General features: G+C 37.4%; 1 protein-coding gene across 1 annotated transcript in view; it reads right to left on the reverse strand.

Moving 5' to 3' along the window:
- The window catches only part of MARCHF1 (membrane associated ring-CH-type finger 1), an 860,279-nt gene that overhangs the window by 45,554 nt on the left and 793,173 nt on the right, over positions 1-21,552 (reverse strand). Inside the window, exon 5 of the mRNA XM_032413136.1 lies at positions 9,748-9,928. Coding sequence (XP_032269027.1) covers positions 9,748-9,928 — 181 coding nt within the window. The remainder of the gene's footprint in view (positions 1-9,747; positions 9,929-21,552) is intronic.

Below are 21,552 nucleotides of genomic sequence, written 5' to 3' on the forward strand. Positions count from 1 at the left end.
TCTTTCTTTCTTTCTTTCTTTCTTTCTTTCTTTCTTTCTTTCTTTCTTTCTTTCTTTCTTTCTTTTTCTTTCTTTCTTTCTTTCTTTCTTTCTTTCTTTCTTTCTTTCTTTCTTTCTTTCTCTTTCTTTCTTTTCTGTTTAAATTGTTCTTTTTAACTTAGCACTTTCCTTTTATTTCAGTGAAGAGAGAATTTAAAAATAGTTATCATTCCTAGATTTTTGGGTTCTCTGTGTTTTGGATTCTCTGTGTTAGGGTTCTCTCTCTTGTTTTTCTTTGCTTCATGTTTCCATGTGGAGGGACCTCTGTTAGAGTAACATAGCTGGCCTCTCTCTGCTCATCACTCACTTCTTTACCAAAGGAAATGGGCAAAAGAACTGAGTGTGGATTGCTCAACTTCTCTGCCTCCTGTCCTGCTTTCCCCACCTTCTGGAATATTCCATGCTATACATTTCACAGGGCCGGTTCTGCCATACCTGTGGCTGAGTGGGTAAATTTGCCTAATTTGGGGCAAATCATTCCCATTCGAGATAATTGCAGTGGTATGACCAAGCAGTGGGTGGCATAACCATGTGGGAAACAAAAGAAGAGGAGCTACTCAATGGTAGAGAAAAATAGAAAATTGGAAGGGAGCTGGCTTGTGAGAGAGTAGGTCTCTTTGGAATGAAATCTTTCAGACACCTATCTTATTAAAATGTGGATAATATCACACAAGCATGTTGAGGCTTGGACAGCAGGGACAGACACCATCATTTCCAGACAGATCATGTCAAAGTCTTCCTCATTTTTCTCTTACTTGTCAATGCTAAAGAAAAGCAACTTGATTTGGTCTAAAATATTTGCTTTTGAAAAAACCATGTTGATTTCCTTGTGCCTTAATTCAAAAAATTAAACCAAAAGTTTAGGAGAAAATTTTTCTTAGATTTTATGCCAAGATTTTGAGAAACTGGATAAATGAATTAAGAAATAATCCCAGCTGAGAGAGAACACTCTTTAGCTGGAAGAAAATTTAAATATGGAAGTAATTTAAAACTCAATTGTTATGCCATCTTAAGAAAACTTAAAATGAAACACAAATATAACTTCTTTCTCATTAAAAAAAACTCAGTCATGGGCGCCTGGGTGGCTCAGTTGGTTAAGCGACTGCCTTCGGCTCAGGTCATGATCCTGGAGTCCCTGGATCGAGTCCCGCATCGGGCTCCCTGCTCGGCAGGGAGCCTGCTTCTCCCTCTGACCCTCCCCCTTCTCATGTGCTCTCTCTCATTCTCTCTGTCTCAAATAAATAAATAAAATCTTAAAAAAAAAAAAAAAAACTCAGTCATAAGATGATCCTTTGGGGAAATCTTTATTTGTAACTGTGTGTGTGTGCGCACGTGCATGTGTGTGTGTGTGTGTGTGTGTGTGTGCATATGTTTCTGCACATTCTAATTGGATGCTTTTATGCTTTCCATATGGATCATTGTAATACTGATTCCCTCATTTCAACCATAGTTTATGTTTCAAATATCAAAATACAAAGTATATAAAAGAAGTTCCATTTCCTGTGTCCCTTGTCCTTGTCAAAATAAAAATGTATTTTCACAAGGATGGAACTGTATCCTGTTAAAGACTTCAATAGCAAATCTAATGAAAGTTACATGTTTCTTTTCATATCTAGAATAGTAACACAAGGTGACATTCTTACCAAGCAAGTGAGGTTATGTTCTTCAAGCAATAATTTTCAAAGAGAGAAACAGAACTGAAGTAATATATAATTGGATATACTAATAAGGAAGTGCTGAAGAGAAATGTTCCAGCCAACAACAATTATTCAGGAATTGGTTAAGTCTCCTCTGTGACACCCTCTGTCAAATCCTCTTCTATATTCCTAGTTCTCTTTGCCCAATGTCCTGGATATCCAATTGCTAAGTAATATCTTCTTGATTTGCCTAGGTTATGTGAAGCACGGATAACAAGAGGAAAGTCATTCTGCTATGTACTTGTAGTTACTGTACAAAAAGAAATCCTTTTATATGGACAGTCTCACAAGTAAAGACCAAACATTTGATGGCTTGCTCTCTTTGAATTACCTTTACCATTCCCTCTGGAGTTACAGAAAATTCTCAATCCCCACACCGCCATCCACTGATTACCATGCCTTTCAAATTTATTACAAAATAATGTAAGTAATCCATCTTTTCCCATCTTTTCTGTAGTGGATGCAGTCTGGGAGCAGGGTTTTTTCCTATCTGGTTCACTACTGAACACAACTGGCCCATAGTAGATAGTACAGTGAGTTGAGTGAATGAGTGAACTGGGCATGACTGGAGCTTTCTTAGAACAATCATTCGGAACACAGTTTGCCACTGGGTGGAGTTCACATCTGCTTTGAGAGAGGACTGTGTTTAAGGATGGAAGCTCCACAAATGAATAAGCTCTTCGGCTGCCTAGAGAAGAATATTTCTATTTTGAACAAATTATTCTATAATACAGATCCCAGTTGACTACAGTCTTCTTGCTTTTGGAATTTTAAAGACTAATCAACTACTAGTATTCTCTCAAAAGACAAAAGGATGAGGCCATATGATAAATCCCAAGTATCTATTAGAAAAAGCATGAGACACTTGTATTTTCCATCTCATAATCATTTGATGTTAGACATGTTGGCATTGCTCTCTACTCACATTTAATACTATTTTAACTGAAATATCAATTCAGTCCTGAGGGCATGGTAGACACTGCTTTTAGGCAACAGGCTTGAGCAATAGAAACTTGAGCAAGGCAAAAGGGCCTACAGTGACTACCAAGCTGACGCAAACAGGCTCATTAAGCAACCCACAGTGAAACAGCCATAGACCCTAACTGACCAGTTACAACCAGACACAGTTCCTGAGATTACCAAAAAGAAAATTCCCTGCATCCCCATACTCCCTCACTCTGCCCTGTAACGGTGGCCCTCACCCCCGCCTCGTGGCAGACAGTCTCTCCTCTGCTGTCCTGCCCGCTGTTCCCTGGCAGGGTCCATTCAATACACTTTCATCTCTTCTGTCCCGCCTCGAGCAGATTCCTTCACCACCTGCGCCACGGCCCCCATCCAGTCCAGATGCCCCACAGACATGAGTGTGGTAAAGCAAGAAAACAAATACAAATAAAACCCCAAAACCCCCAAAACAAAACAGAAAGACTTTAGTAGAAAAGATAATGCTCCAATTGAGTTGAAATGCTTTTCTTTTAATGATCTTTTTGTTATCTTGTGGTTTACTTATCCTTTCCCTTCCCGCTGCTATCAGCTGACTAGCCTGTTGGGCTCCTCCTTCTCATGGAAAGAAGCTGCGAGAAGTAAGGGAAGTGTTGGCTGCAGACAACACCACCGCTGGATGGAGAAATTTGTTGGGAAAAGCTTACCTGGTTCATTAGGAAAGTGTGATTTTGAAAACAAAATAATTTTATAAGAGTGTTCTAAATCACTTTGACTGCACTTGGAGCTCATACTATAATGGAGCTGAAACGCAGCAAGATGACAGAGCCAATAGGCATCGCAAATGATGAGTATGGATATTTTTTGCAAGTATAAAGAAAGCTTTATCTAGCCTCATACTAGGGCAGAGATTTTCATTGCCTCCAAGCTTACCTATTTCTGAAGAAATGGCACAGCAAACCTACTCCCCAGAACTGGACTCTGTGATTCTAGGGAAACATCCTGGAGACATCAAAACCGTATTTGCTGAGGGCTTTTTTTTTTTTTTATTTAATTCCAAGTAAAGCTGAGAATTAAGAAGGATGCCAAAGAGAGGTCCGAGAATCTTGGAATGATGCCAAAATGTTCGTAGTCACTAAAACTCTTGCCAATGATCAAAAACGAATGTTGCAGAAGTTCATCTAGAACTGGGCCTTTTATAGACCTAATTTTATAACTCTTGATTTTTGTCATTGTTGTTTACGGCAGAAAAACAGTAGCTATGTGAAATTTGAATAAGGGCTCCTGAAGGAACAGAGACCTGGCAGCAGATTCTGAGAGCAGGGAGGATGAAAACAACAAAGACAGATAAAAGGTGCAAGATTTTGCCACCCCAAAATATGCCTCTTTTGCACGTTGATTATTTTAACCTGGTTATTTTAAAAACAACCAGACATGGAAAAGCTCTAAAAATCCAACAAAAGTTACTGTTTTGTAAGAGACACTCACATTTATGAGGAAAATCTCCATTTGTAAGGATGTCTCCCTTGCTGTACCTGGAAGAGGCAATCTCTAGAACTCTATCAATGCAGATGACAACAACTTAAATCTGCTTAACAACCTTATCCTTGTATACTGTTTTTCCTGGTAACCTCCCATAGCTGGTCTCCTTTCCCCAAAGGTCTTCTTTTGTCTTTAGCTGAAGATGGTTTTTATGGTGATGGCTTCGGCCATTTCAGTGAGTTATTTGGTTTTCCGGGGTCTCTCTCATGTATACATGTTATAAAACTTTTGTTTTTCTATTGTTTATCTGTCTTATGCTAATTTAATTATCAGACCAGCCAAAGGACTTAAAATGGAAGAAGGGAAAACTTTTCTGCCCCTACAAAGGGCTTTCAAAACACAGCAGGTTGGCAGATGCAGAATGAAGATGTGAAATTAATAAAAGAAAATCTTGTTCAAAATGAAGTCAGGAGACCAGAAGCGGGTAGCTCTCACACCCTACTAGGGTTATCAACTGCAGATACCAACAGGAAGAAAGGAATCTTGCAAGTGATACTACTTTAGCTACTTTATACCTCAGCAGATGGAAAAATGGTTTTTACCTTCGTGCTCCACCGCCCCAACCCGCAGGAGCTCAGCCAATGAGAGACAGTCACAAATCCGCCAATGAAAAGCCACTATACTTTGAACTCCAAGTTTAAGCCAGTGGACCAATTCTTCTTTTTTTTTTTTTTAATTATGTTATGTTAATCACCATACATTACATCATTAGTTTTTGATGTAGTGTTCCATGATTCATTGTTTGCGTATAACACCAGTGCTCCATGCAGAACGTGCCCTCTTTAATACCCATCACCAGGCTAACCCATCCCCCCACCCTCCTCCCCTCTAGAACCCTCAGTTTGTTTCTCAGAGTCCATAGTCCCCCATGGTTCCTCTCTCCCTACGATTTCCCCCCCTTCATTTTTCCCTTCCTGCTATCTTCTTCTTCTTCTTCTTTTTTTTTTTAACATGTAATGTATTATTTGTTTTTCTTTATAATAACCCTCTGGACTTCCCCTTTTCATCTACAAAAGAGCATTCCTCTCCTTTGTTCCCTGGACTTGCCTATGGTTTTGCTGTAGCTTGCTTGACCCAAACTGCAATTCTCTGCTATTCCTGGTTAAACCCATTCTTGCTGGTAAAATAACAGAATCTTATTTTGAAAGTTAACAAAGATAAACAGCTTTCAATGCTAGTAACATTAATGAAGTAATGTTTTTCAACCTGCAAAATAAGTGATGTATACTTAATGACGTAACTAAGTACTAAGAAAATACATCGGGTAAAACATCCATGTTTAAGAAAGATTTTAGAAAAATTTTTATTTCTGAAAGATTTATTTTGGAAGATTTCCTAGAAATGGTCTAAATTAAAACTGAAGTTTTGGTGATTAAAGAGAGACTCAGCCACTTACGGCAGCATGGCACCTCACAATGGGCACAAGCTCTAGAATCAGGGAGCTCTGGGGTGTGTGATATTAAGTAAGTTTGGTACTGTGTCTCATTTTCCTCATCTGTAAAATAGGCTTCACGTGCCTACATGAAATGGGGTTGTAATGAAGATAAAAGTTAATTGATATATTCTAAATATTTGGCACATAGTTAAAATTCAGTATATGACGGTTGTATTAGTAAAATTGCAAATTCTCCAGAATGGTAAGTAAATGAAGCATTTTGAATTTTCTTACGTATGACGAGGCAGTGTTATTCAAATGGGGTACCCAGCAGACCCTAGCTAGGAATCTGACCACATTCTCTGTCCTATCCAATTTTAAGACTATGAACTGCAAGATCTCCAGATTAGTGGAGAATCAATAATAACCTTTGGGCAGTAGGCCTACTATGGTAACTTGCACTGGCTCTTCTGAAAGACAAATGTTACATCAAATTAAGGGGAAAGGAAGGAATTAACATAGCATTTGTCAAATACAGTTCTTCATTTCTTTTTAAAGTAGATATTTCAACTAAAGCATTGGAAGTCATTATGGTGGAAGTATAGAAATACCAAAAATGATTATTCCTTTTTATTTGGTTTAATATATTCACAAAGAACTTAAATTTTATGAACGTTCCAATATTCAACTGTTTTGATCTACAAAATGACGAGTGCATATGGTTCAATCTAATCATTACCAAAGCCAAGGTAATTGATTCACTGTCTCATTTAAAAATGAGACAAGGAACAAAAGGATGCATAGAGCTGAATATTTTGTATTATATATTTGTCAAATGGTTTGCATATGAGGAACTATATAAAGAAATAATTTAGGGGAGAGCATAGAGTTGTCGGTACCATTTGCTGTCCTCATAAGCTTAGCTTCATATCCAGCAGCTGGTCTCTCCCATTCAGACTCAAATCTGAACCTCATGCAATTCTTCAGCTTCGGAACAGGAGAAGATTTTATGCTTCCTAAGTGATACTGTATATATTTCCAAATTGTACTGCTTTGTATATTTTTATCTTTTTGATTCTTCTGGGTCCTAAGAATTATTTCTGATCCTGGGTAACTCATGGGGCTTTTATTGAGTGTTATAAAAGTAGGTGAGCTGCTGACTTAAAGATGATGAAATTGCTTTTTTTCAAAGAAGCCCTTGATTTTACTTAAATTTTAAAGATTTTTCTTCTGGAGATACTAGGATACTTTGATGAATTTGCCAACTGAAGATTTTGGTGTAGTAATAGTAGCAATTAATGAAGTAAGGTTTTACTGATCTCCTTAGGGATTATTAAGCCTCGACGTTCGTCAGACTATGAAGATTTGCACCTTTCCACTTTAAGAAGCCATTTCATCTAAACAGAATCTCCTGCCTGTATTGGCTAATGGTAGAAATTCAGAATGATTAGCTAAATTAATTGTTTCATGAGGTTGGTCTTTAGAATGTTATAAACTGTAATGGAATTACTGAGTTGAGAGAGATTAATGGGATGTTCTTCGTATATATTCTAAGCATTGCTATACCCGTCATTCGTAATGACCAATTAAAAACTATCAAAACAAAACTGTTGATGAATCTTAGTGCCATCAAAATAAGCCATCTAAAACAGTCTACAAACACCTCGTATCTGTATAGCTCGTGTCACCTCAGAATCTGAAGTCATTTTGGATACTGCCATTTAAGTGTTATGCCAACGCCCCATAGTTTTCAAGGAGAAAGTAAAAGTTTGGAATACTTTTTCTAGGTTTTTAAAACCTATAAGTCATAGAGGCAGGGACAGAATGCATGTTTCTTGTGTCCAGGACTCATGTGTGAGACCAGGAGTTGAAAATTCAGATCCCCACTCTGGAGCGACAAAGGCATTCAGATGAGTGGGGACGGCACAAGGTCTCAGGACCAGAGACGGAGGGAGGGCTGAGACATGTGGAGCACTTGAAAGCAAATATCCTTTTACAGGTGCTAGTCACCACTTAGGTCCCCCTAGCTACCCCTTAGATGTTGTCCTCTGGGAATATGGTTCCAGTAGAGCTAGATACTGTGATTTTCAAACAAATACAAATATGTGGAATTTACAGGAAATACGCACACATCTAAATGTTGGTAACTGTTTCAAATGTTAAGCCCTGTGGGTCAAATAAAACACATCTGTGGGCTGTCAGGAAGCAACCTCTGGATTAGATTCTAACATCCTCTGTAGATATAGAAATGCTATTAAAAATGACGGATGTTGAGATGCTGTCCTTCATCAATATTTATGACAAAAGAAATGTTTTTTAAAAAGAAAGTAGGGTATTTCATTAATCGATAGCTAGTAGGTGCCCACTAAGTTGTCACAACATATTCATTATTAAGAAGATTAAAAAAGATAGACGTATTCACTGCCTTTCTCTGGTTTATAAATAGGTTATTTGAGAAGAAACGGATTTCATGATAGGGTTGTAAATTATCAGGAATGGAATACTAAGAAAGGATCAAAGTAGTCTATAAGGGATGATTCCACAAAAGCGGAAGGTTGAATAAGATTTTCAAGTTCCATACAGCATCATGTATTGCTTATTATACAAAAATGGGGGAAGGATAGATAGCAGGGAGAAGAGAAAATCTGAATATTTTATTATCCTAGACTGTTGCTCTCGAATTGAAATATTACATTTGACAAAGTTGAAATGAACATTTTTATATAGATGGAAGTTGAAAAAAAAAAAAAAAAACCCATGGAGAAATATACAGACACTGTGAAACAGTTTGTAGGTCCCTGAGGGGCACGAAGAGAAATTTACAGAATCACAGAGCACAATGTGTTATTTAGCTACTCCAGACATCACACAGCATCTGTTCAGTGGATGAAGCAAAGGGCAGAGAGTAACGGTCCATTTCTATTTCTGGCATTGATTGCTCTGGGACCCGGAGGAACAGAGCGTCACCTTTTGTCACTCAAGTTACAGAAAAGACATATGTTAAGAAAAAACAAGGCATTTTTACATCAGTTCTGACATCTATAAACCATTTGCACACTTTCAAAATCAAGGCTGTGTGAAAGCAAGGAATGCTATTCTCCCTCTCCATGATTTACAGAATTAATGAAGAATTGCAATGGCCAGCAACCCATCAGATTCCTATTGGAATATTCTTGTTTGCTTTACATCTCTCCTCATCCTGGAGCTCATTGTGTTTATTTCTAAGCAATGTCCTTTTCATCCACTTTTGCTTTGTACTTAATTTAAATGAAAAAGCAGCTCTAGGCCGAATCATTATTTAAATTGCTGTCTCCATACTCTCCTTTGGAAATTGAGGCATCCGTATATGTAAGGCTGCAGTTAGGTAAAAAGCTAAGTTACATGCTAAAATCTGGGGCCCCAGCTATAGGGCACGAATTACATAAAGTTAATTGTCTTCATTTGTATCCTTCACAAGTTATCCTTTGCTAGCTTTGAGTGCGATGCTAACTATATTTGACTCATATTCTTACCTTCATTCTTTAGAAAAATATAAGTGAGGAATTTGAAGATCAAGTTTGTAGATAAAAATACACTTACTTCTCTCTTACAGCTTGATGCATAATATGGAAAATAATAGTTTTTCTATCTACTCTAATACATGAATTATCACACCAAATTCTCAAATAAAGGCAAACCCAAAAAAGAGTTCACACCTTATAGAAGAAAACATTCTCTTCTATTACCTAATGCCCAATTTTCAGGAAATTAGATGAGTTCATACTATTTAATGTAATCTATTATCCTAACGTTCCAGGGAATTGACCTCAGTAAGTATAATGTCTCACATCAAATTACAAGCATATTTATTTTGCATATGTAAGTATAAATATATATATATAATGATGCACACATAAACACATACATCATACACACACACATCCTTTTTTTGATTTTGAAGAATGATATAAAAATCAGAGGCCCTAGAACATAAAATGGAGATGAAGGATTATTTGCAAACACTTGGCTCTTTTACATATTGAGCCCAACACAAGGCATGTACTCTTCATGGATATTAGCATGTTACCAAATTCTACTGGGGTAAATAAATGGATTTTTAAAACATGCCTGCATTGCAAGTGCTCTCTTTCAAACCAATTCCTGCAGATACCATACCTTCCGGAGGGGTTTGAGCTTAGTCTCCATTATGAAGTCATACTTGCAGAGCTCACAGCAGCGCGTATCTGAGCTCTTGATCCACTGGTGGAGGCAGGACTGGTGGACAAAGCGCAGGGTGCCCGTGCAGCGACAGGGTGTGATGAGGGGGCTCTCTTCATCCCCTTCACAGTGACAGATCCTGGGGAAGGACACAGCAGTCAGGATGAGATCTCCCAGAGGACATTTCTCACCTGTAGATTTCCTTCCTGGCTCATACCAGACTGCATTAGAAACTGCAACCTGAGAATTAGAAAGCGTGCACATTTCGCTCCAACTTGATCTAGAACTGAACCTAGGCTCAGTATAATTCTCTTCCACTTGCTACTGACATTCATGTAATTAGCTATTGGACACTGGTACCTCAAAAATGTACGATCATTTCATTCCTATACTAATGTGATTTTAACAGCACAACTATTGAGCCACATCCCCAGTTTAATCTATTTACTAGGTCAGTGTCTATAAGCATAAGCTTGATTTCATATACAAAAGTTGCGATTTATAGGCATTGTAAGGAATGTTTGAATCTGATAACGTTATTGTTTTATTGTGATGACAGTTTTATAGAAGCATGGTGTATAATTTAGTACCCAGGATATCCTACCAATGTGGAAGAATTATGAAAAATTTTAACATGTTCTCTAACAAGAATAAAGTGAATATTGAAAATTTCAGGTTGGAAATACTACATTTTCCTAGGAAGACGCACACATATTTGGTCACAACGAATGGCCCAAACTGTCGATAATCATCATGGTTTAAAAGTTACAAAGATAACTGATTTCATAAAGTTGTTCAAGTACAGTAAATTCTATTGTTTTAAAATGTTAATTATTACATCTTCCAAGGAATTCAGAGTTCAACTACTTTACTGAATTACTCTGAATTCAAATGTCATAGATTCACAGTCTATGAAATCTTCATTATTCTCATTTACAAATTTTAAGAAAGAATTTGCTTTCCTCATTAGATAAGATTTTCATATCTCAAGATAATGAATTTAAATCTTAGCACTTCAGTAATTCTTGTGATTTACCCAGCTGTTAGAAGTTGTTAATAAATTTGATTGGAAATATTTTTTGAAATCTTGAAAAAGTATGAATGGCGTATTTCAAAAAAAAAAATATCTGTAAAAGTTTCTTTTTTGAGTTGAGTTGTAGCCACAGGCTTAAAGAACGTTTGAATTGTTGCTCTTTCCTTTTAGGTCTATATGCCCTATCCTCCAGAAGCATGAGTTTTAAAGAGTGGATTTTTATTTATCTATCTTAGCTCTCTCCTCAGGGGAAATGAAATGCTTTAATTGTTACTGCAGTAAGATACAGGAATTGAAACCAAGCCCTTCCCTAACCTCAAAATAAAGAAGTATGACACAGAACACCAGTATTTTTAATCTCTTTTTCTTTTTTTTTTAAAAGGTTTTATTTATTTGACAGAGAGGGAACACAAGCAGGGGGAGTGGGAGAGGGAGAAGCAGGCTTCCCGCAGAGCGGGGAGCCCGATGCGGGGCTCGATCCCAGGACCCTGGGACCATGACCTGAGCCGAAGGCAGATGCTTAACGACTGAGCCACTCAGGCGCCCCATTGAATCTCTTTTTCTTAAGTAAAAATAATATAATCAGAAAGGAGCGCTGACTTCTAAAGTCCTTAGGATGTATGTGATGAGATGAGAGCACAGGGAAGTTCAAAAGCAGAGTCCTTCTTCCCCTCTGGACTGAGGTAGGAAGTAGTAGTGTTAGATGTGGGACCACATATAAAAGGCTGGCGTGGTGGGGAAAAACTAAAAATTATCTGAATTCTATTGTTCATATTCTATTCTATTCATATTCTAATATGGAAGTCGAGTATCTCCCATTGCCAAATGTGTAGGTCCTAGGAATCCGGGCTTAGTGTACTTTGTATCACACTTGTTACCAATAGAGAATTGGACTCCTGATAGATGTTCAGTAGATGTTTGTTGAATAAAAGAATTGTTTCATCAACAAACTATGACTTATTATAAGAGCAACCAGTGAAAGCAAATCTGGGTTTCTGTAGCACTTCATTTGGTTGTAATATTTATTTTTGGAGCCATTGAAACCTTATGATTTATATAGCCTGAGGGGTTGATATTTCTTATGTCCTTGAATCTCTAATCTCTCTGCCTCTACACAAAGAATACTCCTTTAGGTTAGGAGTCAGCAAACTATGGCCCAATTCTTACTGTGGCATGTTTTCGTAAATAACGTTTTATTGAAACACCCCCATGCACATTTGTTTATGTATTGTTTAGAGCTGTGTTTGCACTGTAACTGCAGAATCGAGAGTTGCTGCAAAGACCATATGGTCACAGAGACTAACATATTTACTACCTGCCTCTTTACAGGAAATATTTGCTTACCCTTGCCTTAAATATGGTGATTCTGGGGCGCCTGGGTAGCTTAGTCAGTTAAGTGTCCGACTCTTGGTTTCGGCTGGGGTCATGATCTCAGGGTCATGGGGTTGGCCCCGCCTCTGGCTCTGCTCTCAGCGGGGAGTCTGCTTGTGATTCTCCCTCTGTCCCTTCTCCCCACCACTCCCCTCACATGTGAGTGCGCCTCCCCCTCAAATAAAGAAACAAATCTTAAAAAAAAATGGTGATTCTGAGTTAAAGACAATATATGACTATTACCAACAACAATAAAACAAAAGTTACACAGAGAAGTGCACCATAAAAACAAAAATCCTTCCTGGCCTGTCATTGAAACCTGCTGATCCATGAACAGTGTGCCAGGAGAGTGGCAATACTTCTCATTTGAAAAAGAAAAAGTTGTAATTAATGCCATCTGATAATTATTACTAAAAGAAAGATCACATCAAATGCTGCACAGCTTCCAAGATGATTCTGAGGCTCTGATTTTTTTTTTTTACTGACATGAAAAAAGTAATTTATTCATAAGCAGATTTAAACAAAGACCTTGTTGATTACTGGGTTCAACCTTGCCTGACCAGTTTACTGATTGTAGTCCAACTTCCTATGTCTTACAGATTCATTTTAAAAAAATTTATGCTAAAACTGTTACCTGAAACACCACCAGCAATTTCATTTCTTCATAAAATTACGGTTATTTCCCAAAGGGAAAATCAAAAGCTTGGTTCATTTTCATTCCCATTTCACAAGATTTATTTTTACATGATTTTAGCATTTTGAATTTTTTCTAAATTATCCAACTTGAGTTGGACCCCAAGAGTCTTTTTCAAATCATGTTGAGATTGTTCTACATGAACTTAAGAGCTAAATATCAACTTCAAATATCTACTAGAAATAAAAAATAATGTGATGATGCCATTATGAAGAGAATTAAACAATTCTTAAGCTGATATATTTCACACTAACCACAATTGCTAAATGATAAATGAAAACACAGTAATAAAAAATATACATTTTTTTCAACAGAATAATTGTGCAGAGAAAATGATTTTAATAATAAAATTGCATTGTAAAATATTTGTAATTTCAATGCATTTTTACCTTATGGGAAATTGAGGCTTGGGAACTGAGTGATTCTATAAAATTATTGGTGATTGACACTGGTGTCTGTCACCTGACAAGAACAAGCTGAATTCACAAATTTTTTGGCATTTTACTCTTTTAACTGGCTGCTTATAGTCTAATCAATATGTATTGAGACTTTCACCATTTTTGAATTGAATAAACTTCTACTTCCATATAACTTCAAGCTTTCTAGTGAAAAGTGAAAAGCAGGCCACCAAATAGTATTAGGCAAATTAAATTCTGGAAATTGTGTGTGTGTGTGTGTGTGTGTGTGTGCATGTGTGCACGCACTTAAAGTCCTTTCCTTAAGGTTTGAGTTTTAACAAAAGTAGGTTTTTGTTTGGTTTGGTTTTGGACTTATGTATCTTAAAATGATCTCCACCGCTCCCCACCCCCTCCCTTGTCAAGGCTTCTTGGCTCTGGTAGAATATATTTTTTCTACATAAGTTTTTTTTTCTTTTAGTAATTTATCACTAGAAAGAAATCTTTGTGAGGGTCATAGTGATTATGTAATTTTGGGATTTTTATTCATTCATTTATTCATTCATTCACATTTTCTTAGTCCTTGTTATATGCAAAGAAAATCAGACAACAGCATCAGCATGTAGTGTGAATTGAGAAGGAGAGAACAGAATCTGGAAGCAGATACCCCTTTTGGACAACTATCACAATCATCCAGATATTAAGAATCTGAAACAATATTGTGATGCTGGGGAGGAGACGGGAGACCCTCAGTCTGCAGAATGCATAGAGATGTCCAGGGCCTTGCTTGGTTTCCATGTTAGCTGTGGCAACAAAGTCCACTTATGATATGTAACTCCTAAAGGCAGTCATCCCTATAATTTTCAGACAGCCTCTTAACTCTTTCTTCTCATATTCCATGCCATTTTCCCCCTTTCCTTTCCTTTCCCATTTTTTTTTAAAGTAGGTTCTACGCCCAATGTGGGGCTTGAACTCACAATCCTGAGATCAACAGTTGCATACTCTATTGACTGAGCTAGTCAGGCGCCCCATTTTTTCCCCTTTTCTTTTGGCAAATCTTTCTGATCTATTTCCTCACTTTTGTGCCTGCATTTTTCTCCATACCCATCTCCAACTAAATAATCTTTAAGCACAATAATTATGGATACAGCTATGTTTGTGATGGCTTAATTTGGATGTTAATCTTTACTCAAAACTAATTCTCATGCTGCGGAGTTTGGCATTCATTCTTAGAATTCACTTTCCTAACCTAAAAATGATTAGAATCCATGTGGGATTAACATAACAATAAAAAATTAAAAAAAAAAAAGAATCCATGTGGGTGGAAGCCATACTGAAAGTGGATGAGAAGTTAATGCTCAAGTAAATGAGTGAACAGATATAATTTCTCTTTCTTTTTGAGAAATAATAGCATAGCAGTGAAAGAATAGCAGATTAGAGACAATTTTATTTTTAATTTCCATTTCATCTTATTTTTAACAGGGAAAAGCTGGACTTGTTCATAAGCAGAACTATAGGTGCCACAGAGAGGTGAATTTAAAAAATAAACAGGCGAGAGAATGCCCCACTGTTAAATGAAGGCTCTTGAGAAATCAAAGTATGAGGAAAGGAACTTAGCAGAGGAGTATTTTTGGACAGGTGGAAAAATGCATGGGAGGTAAACAGATGCTTTTTTCCTGTGAGCAAGATGTAGAGGCAAAAGGATAAGTGAAGGAGACAGAAGAATTGCAGTAGCTGGGTCTGGGGAGGGGTCTTCCTATCTTGCGAAATACAGCAGACCATGTGTCTGCTCCACAGAAGGCAGGGAGGCATGGGGTTAAGGTATTGGAGAGGCTGTCAGTAATTAGCAAAAGCCACTTGGAACATGTGATGGGAAATTATCCGAGCATGAATATTAGAACCATGGAGCGGTGGTGAGGTCCCTGGTGAGATTAGACAGCGCAAATTTACAGTGGACGCTGTTAACACTGCCTTGAGTCAGCAGCACTCAGCACTCCGAGAGCAAGCCCACAGCTGGTAGCACAACCTACGGCATCTTGAGATCACTTAAGTCAGAAATGAGAAGGACAAAGGAGTGAAGATTCTGACGCATCAAAGAACACAGTGTGAAAACAGTTGGTCATAAGGTCTAGACTCCGAGCCAGGAGGCGAGTGAAGCCATCTTGTGGTTAATGTATCATGGGGAGAGGACAGGTTTGAGAGACTGGAAGTTACAACAACGGTGAAGAATTGATGTTGAAAGTGGGACGAAATGGGACAAAGGTTGTCTATGTCTATGTAGCGTATTCATATCCTTCACGGATGAATTCATATCTTTTTTGTTGTCCTTTTTTTCCCCTACTGTCACAGGAAAAAAAAATTTAAATATGAAATTATTTGGTGTTTGAGATTCACAAACAAACCATATCCTGGCTCACATGCTTGCTTTCTGCTCCAGTAAACTGGAGACGTTCTCAGTTCACTCATGTGTGAATGAGGTTAAAAATACCTCTTAGGGTGTCATGAGGATTAAAGGAGATGAAAGAGTGCAGTACCTGGCACGTTATAGGCAAATATTTGTTAATTTTATCATGGGATGATAAGATACTACTACTTCTCCTACTAATTTTGTTTACCTATGCCATTGCTTTTGCTGTACTGGGACTAATTGTTTGTTTTTTCTTTTTTTTTATTATGTTATGTTAATCACCATACATCACATCATTAGTTTTTGATGTAGTGTTCCATGATTCATTGTTTGCGTATAACACCCAGTGCTCCATGCAGAACGTGCCCTCCTTAATATCCATCACCAGGCTAACCCATCCTCCCACCCCCCTCCCATCTAGAACCCTCAGTTTGTTTCTCAGAGTCCATCGTCTCTCACGGTTCGTCTCCCCCTCCGATTTCCCCCCTTTCATTCTTCCCTTCCTGCTATCTTCTTCTTGTTTTTAACATATAATGTATTATTTGTTTCAGAGGTGCAGGTCTGTGATTCAACAGTCTTGCACTAATTGTTTTTAACGGCTCCTTTGATAAGTTGGTTAGAGCCAATGCTTGTAAGGCCAAGGTCATGAATTCTGACCCCATACAGGGGAGTTAGCTACTGACACCTTTGAATCCCTACATTGGTCAAGTCAGACAAGTCTCAAGAAAAGCTAGGTGAGGGAGTATATTCAGATCTCTATACTGGGTGGCCTCAGGTAAGTTTTCAGACGGTTTTCTCATCTTTGAAATGTTACATGGCTATTGTAAGGCTCAAAGAGGATATATGAGAAAATATTACAAAATGTAAACGCTATCCCAAAAGTATTATTGCCAATATATATGTGATCAATAAAATCAACAAAAATTGCTGCTAGTTAATAAATGCAATGCATTGCATGTTTTTATAAAAGCAAACTCAATTTTTCATGTGTGCATTTCAGTTTGTAGGACTCTGTCGTTTTTCACCTCAAATAACTGTGATATAGGGCGCCTGGGTGGCTCAGTCAGTTAAGCGTCTGCCTTCGGCTCAGGTCATGATCCCAGGGTCCTGGGATAGAGCCCCGCATCAGGCTCCCTGCTCCGCGGGAAGCCTGCTTCTCCCTCTCCCACTCCCCCTGCTTGTGTTCCCTCTCTTGCTGTGTCTCTCTCTGTCAAATAAATAAAGAAAATCTTTAAAAAAAAAAAAAAAAAAGAACTGTGATATAAGAAAGGGATATCTACCTCACCACTGAGACTAGTTTTCTGCTAAGCTACCAACACCCTTCTTACAGTCAGGTCTGAAAACCTTTTCTATTCTTCATTTTTCCTGATTTTTTTTTTTTTTTATTGTAGACTAACCCCTCCTTCTTGAAACTTTTCCCTTTGTGGCTTTTGTGACTACTAGCCTTAAAGTTGGGAAAAGTGGAATTAGAAGGGCATATAAGATGATTGTAGGGATCAAACAGTGACTACTTATGGAGAACAGACCAAAGACGTTAGGATTCTGGAGCCTGGGAAGGTAAGAAATGCTAGGTGAGATGAGAATATGATATGATTTGGTAGGTGAGATATCATGGTGAGAGATAGCAGGGAAATAATATAGAATTCAACAGATCTGAATTCATGGCTAAATCTCTTCCATGAATTCAAAATTATAGGTCAAAGGGACACCTTTTAAAGTATGAGTGTAGGATGTTAACTAGACTTATTGTGATCATTTCACAATACATACAAATATCAAATCATTGTTGTACACCTGAAACTAATATAGTTAATACATCAACTATAAAAATAAAAAACAAAATATGAGTGCAGTAATTTTGGGACAAATACAGAGAACTACTGACTACCATATTTCACATTTTGGAGGGGGAAAAAAAAGCAAGGAAGGGGAAATTACATGACAGCTGTGTTTAGATATGTGAAAAACTATTGCATGAAATGGTAGCTGATCTTGTTCTGTCCCACAACTAGATCCAATGAGTAGAAGTTAAAGGAAACAAATTTCCCTAAAATACACACACACACACACACACACACACACACACACACACACACAGCGCTTTCCAAAGATGGAATGTGTTACCCCAGGACAGTGCAAATTTCCCATCATTGAAAGTAGTCAGATATAAGTAGGGTATTTATATGGCACACATAGTGTAAAAGGAGCTCATGCAAGGGTAATTAAAAACATGACCTCAAAGTTCTTTTCTAATGTTGCAATTCTGTTATTTTTTCTTTCCCACAGACTGATTTCTACTCCCTCCCTCCTGCCACTATTTCTTTGTCAGCATTTCCCCTCTGCTTGTCTTGGGAGTTTTGTACTTCAACTTCCAGCATTACTCCTAGGCTTGTAGTTTTAAAACACTTATCTCCAAAACCAACCTCTGCCTCTCTGATAGCAAGAAACTTCAGCTAGTTCTCTAACTCCATTAATGGGGTTTCCCACTTAATGCTTCCTACATCTCACCATCTCTTAAACTAGCTTTTCTTCCCAAAGATGCTATTCCATCAGTATCCCATTCTCAGCTTGCCTTTATCTTGGAGCCTTCCATATACTTTAGACTCAGTTTTCCGCATCTTCTTTCTTTTCATTCTTACTACCATCTCCTAGTAGTTTTGACTGGCCAACAGGTACATGAACTGTCTTTAAGATGTTGCTCTTTTCAAATCATTCTCAAAACACAGTTATTCAGAGGTTCTTAAAATACTGTTACTCTTCAAGAACTCTATCATCAATCAAATAGAATCCAAATGACTTCACCTGGTTTTCATATGACCTTTCATAATTTGTATTTATCTTACCTCTCCTGCTGTATTTCCCACTACTTCCCAACATACAGATATAGTAGCATGGTACAAAATTTACCACCTGATAAGCTGTGGGTTTTGCCACAGATCAGTTCCCCCCATGCCAAGATCTTGATTTCTATCAGCCTGGAGGCTAGGTAAAGGGTACTGGGTGTATTGTTCATTAACCCTCATTGATTTAGAAATGTTATCATGTTCTACACGTGTCATGATGTAAAGAATGTTGGGGAACACTGGTGTGGTAGTTAAAAGTACAATCAGCATTAGAATCATGGTTCTGCCTATCTATGTTAAATTACTTAATCTCTTGTGTTTTCAAGTTCTTAATCAATAAAGTAGGAAAACAGTAGTGTCTACACTTCATAGGATTGTTTATTAAGATTAAACTAAGTGATCGATAAAGGTTAAATAATATTTTTTCAATCAATGTTGAGATGGTTATTTCCTCAGCCTATTGTACTCTGGGAATATCTGCCTCTGGGAATTTCCTCAAATATGATCTCGTACCTGTGATATCTGCCCTCTCTTGATAATAACCTCATCTAAATTTAAGCTATTCTAAGACTCACACCCTTAACGAAACAGCCTCTAGATCTTTTTTCCCTACAATGCTCCCTCCATTTCTTGAGATTTCATTGCTCTTAAATCCTATACTACACAGATCTGGTCTTTGTTGTTTGTTAATTATTTCATCTATGCAAGTTTTGGTATTATGACTTAGATAAGTTCTAGGTTTATTAATTTTGGGGGGTAGGATTTTCTTTGTACAGCATGATGCTAAGAGTAATTTAAGTGAGAAGAGTGTTAAAAAGTCAGGGTAAAAATGGCTTATTACTGGAGCAGAAATGGACTGGGAATGCTATTATTTAAACGTGTATGGAGCAGAGATCAAAAGAGATAGCTTAGTGAAATGATTTGGCAATTCTCAGAACTTGTTACCCAGTACCAGTGTTGTGTTTATGTTTCCGGAAAATTCACTTACAATGAAAGTGAGAAGTGTATGATCCTTACATATACCATGCACTCTTTAATTTGCATTTGAGGAACTAAACTGAGGTGAACCAATTTTATATCCTATCTGAGCATCAGAGGAAGTCAAGCAAGTAGAAAGGAGAAGTAACTCTTACTTAATAAGAGAGAAGATGGACACTATTTAATATTATTCTTACTATCAAATGTTTCCACCAACTCTTACTGATGTGGAATCAGCATACATTTTTGGAATTAAAAGAAACTTACAAATCAGATTTCTCAAATTTTCTTTAAGCTACCTACCATTCAGCCTGAGATTAAGAATATCTTGAAAACTCTAATTAAAAATACAATTATGACATAAAAATAAAAATATTCTATGGATAGCTAATACAATTTTTGGAATCATAAGATCGGTCATTCTGAATCTGTTAGACAATCTTTTTGACATCTACAGGTGAGTGACAGTTCTTCACACACAAGTGATTTTTTAAAGTGTTTTGTTTTCTGAAAGGAATATTTTCAAATCAGAAAAACTTGGTACATAGCATGACTTCCTGAGTTTAATTTCATGCCCTAATTTGTCATCACTGACTTGTTCAAAACCTCAGACCATCTGCACAGAGCTGTAGGGAATGATCAACAACAAAGACAATGACATAGCAATGTTCCTGGCTGCTGACTTGATCCTGGAGCTGATACAAAGTTGCAACTCATCAGCCACATTTTCTTCACACAGATGGAAAACAGTGGAGAAAGATAATGATCACCTTGCTGCGCCAATAATGGAAGCAGGGAGGCCAGTTCTTATTTGAATTTATAGGTATTTTGGTTGTGTGAGCTGCAATGGATTGGGAAGATTCCATCTGAATTTCTCTTCCTGCAGCTCCCATCACCTCTGGTGATGGTTTGATCCTCTTGATACCAAGAGTTTAAACACTGACTGGGTTCAATGATTCTCACAGGGACTCGTCTGTCCTACATAGCCTATGGATTTAGTCTCATGATGGGCTGGGTCCTCTTTGAGGACTTTCTGGAAAGTTTCCTTGGGTTCTTGGAGTACATCAGATTTCTCTCCCATGTACTAACATGTATAGTCCCCAAGAGTCCCAGCCCCAAGTGTATCCAACAACAGAATAGATCTTTCTCATTAGTCTTAGGATCAACTCAAACTGTCCAAATCCTCCAAGTCAGAAGAGACCCAAAGATGGATTCTGCCCTTCCGGGATAATCCCTCCCCTGTTAACCATTACTTTGCTGCCCTGTCCTTACTCTGTTGGTGAGCTCAGAGTACAATCTAACTTCTGGGTGAAAGAATCAATTTTCCCCCGCAGTATTTATCTTTCCAGATCCTACCTTATAATTTTGGTGACATACAGATGAATAAATAGATAATAAATGTTGAATGAGGATACCAATGTAATGATTTTCTCTACATTCTCACACATGTCACAGTCATTTTATGTCAGCTTTGAGATCTTTCTGGCTTGTTTGTGAAATTGATAAAATTAAACTAGAGATACTTTCTTGTTGTTGTTGTTGTTAACTAGAGATACTTCTAAGCAGATATTCTTAAAGTTATCAGCTGCATGCATTGACTGACGGGACAGGAAAAACAAAATATATACTTATTTGCTTTCTGTTTAGATATAACCAAAGAAATCTATTTGGTCAGATACAGGGTATGGCTTTTGTACTTTACATCGTAACAGAACTACCAGAAAAATCACTATAACTGTTTAGTCTTTTTCTTTTCTGCATGTGGCAGAGATTCTTAATTCAAATTGATTTTGTGATAGCACTTCTTTGTGATTGCTAAGTCTCTGAATCCTTGTAACCTCACTCTCAACCATTTTTTGTCCACTTATTAATCTTATCTGGCTGAGCCTTACATCAAAGGAATTCTCAAGTTGCCATGGATAATTGACAGAACAGGTAATTTTTACAGATAACCAAGAAAGCACTGAATGAATGAGAAATATGCTTCTGCATATGAATTCTTCTGAACAGGCAAGTAAGTGTGTTGGCACAATACACACACA

Source organism: Phoca vitulina, unplaced genomic scaffold (assembly GCF_004348235.1).
Source record: "Phoca vitulina isolate PV1807 unplaced genomic scaffold, GSC_HSeal_1.0 scaffold14, whole genome shotgun sequence".
Classification (NCBI taxonomy): Eukaryota; Metazoa; Chordata; class Mammalia; order Carnivora; family Phocidae; genus Phoca; species Phoca vitulina.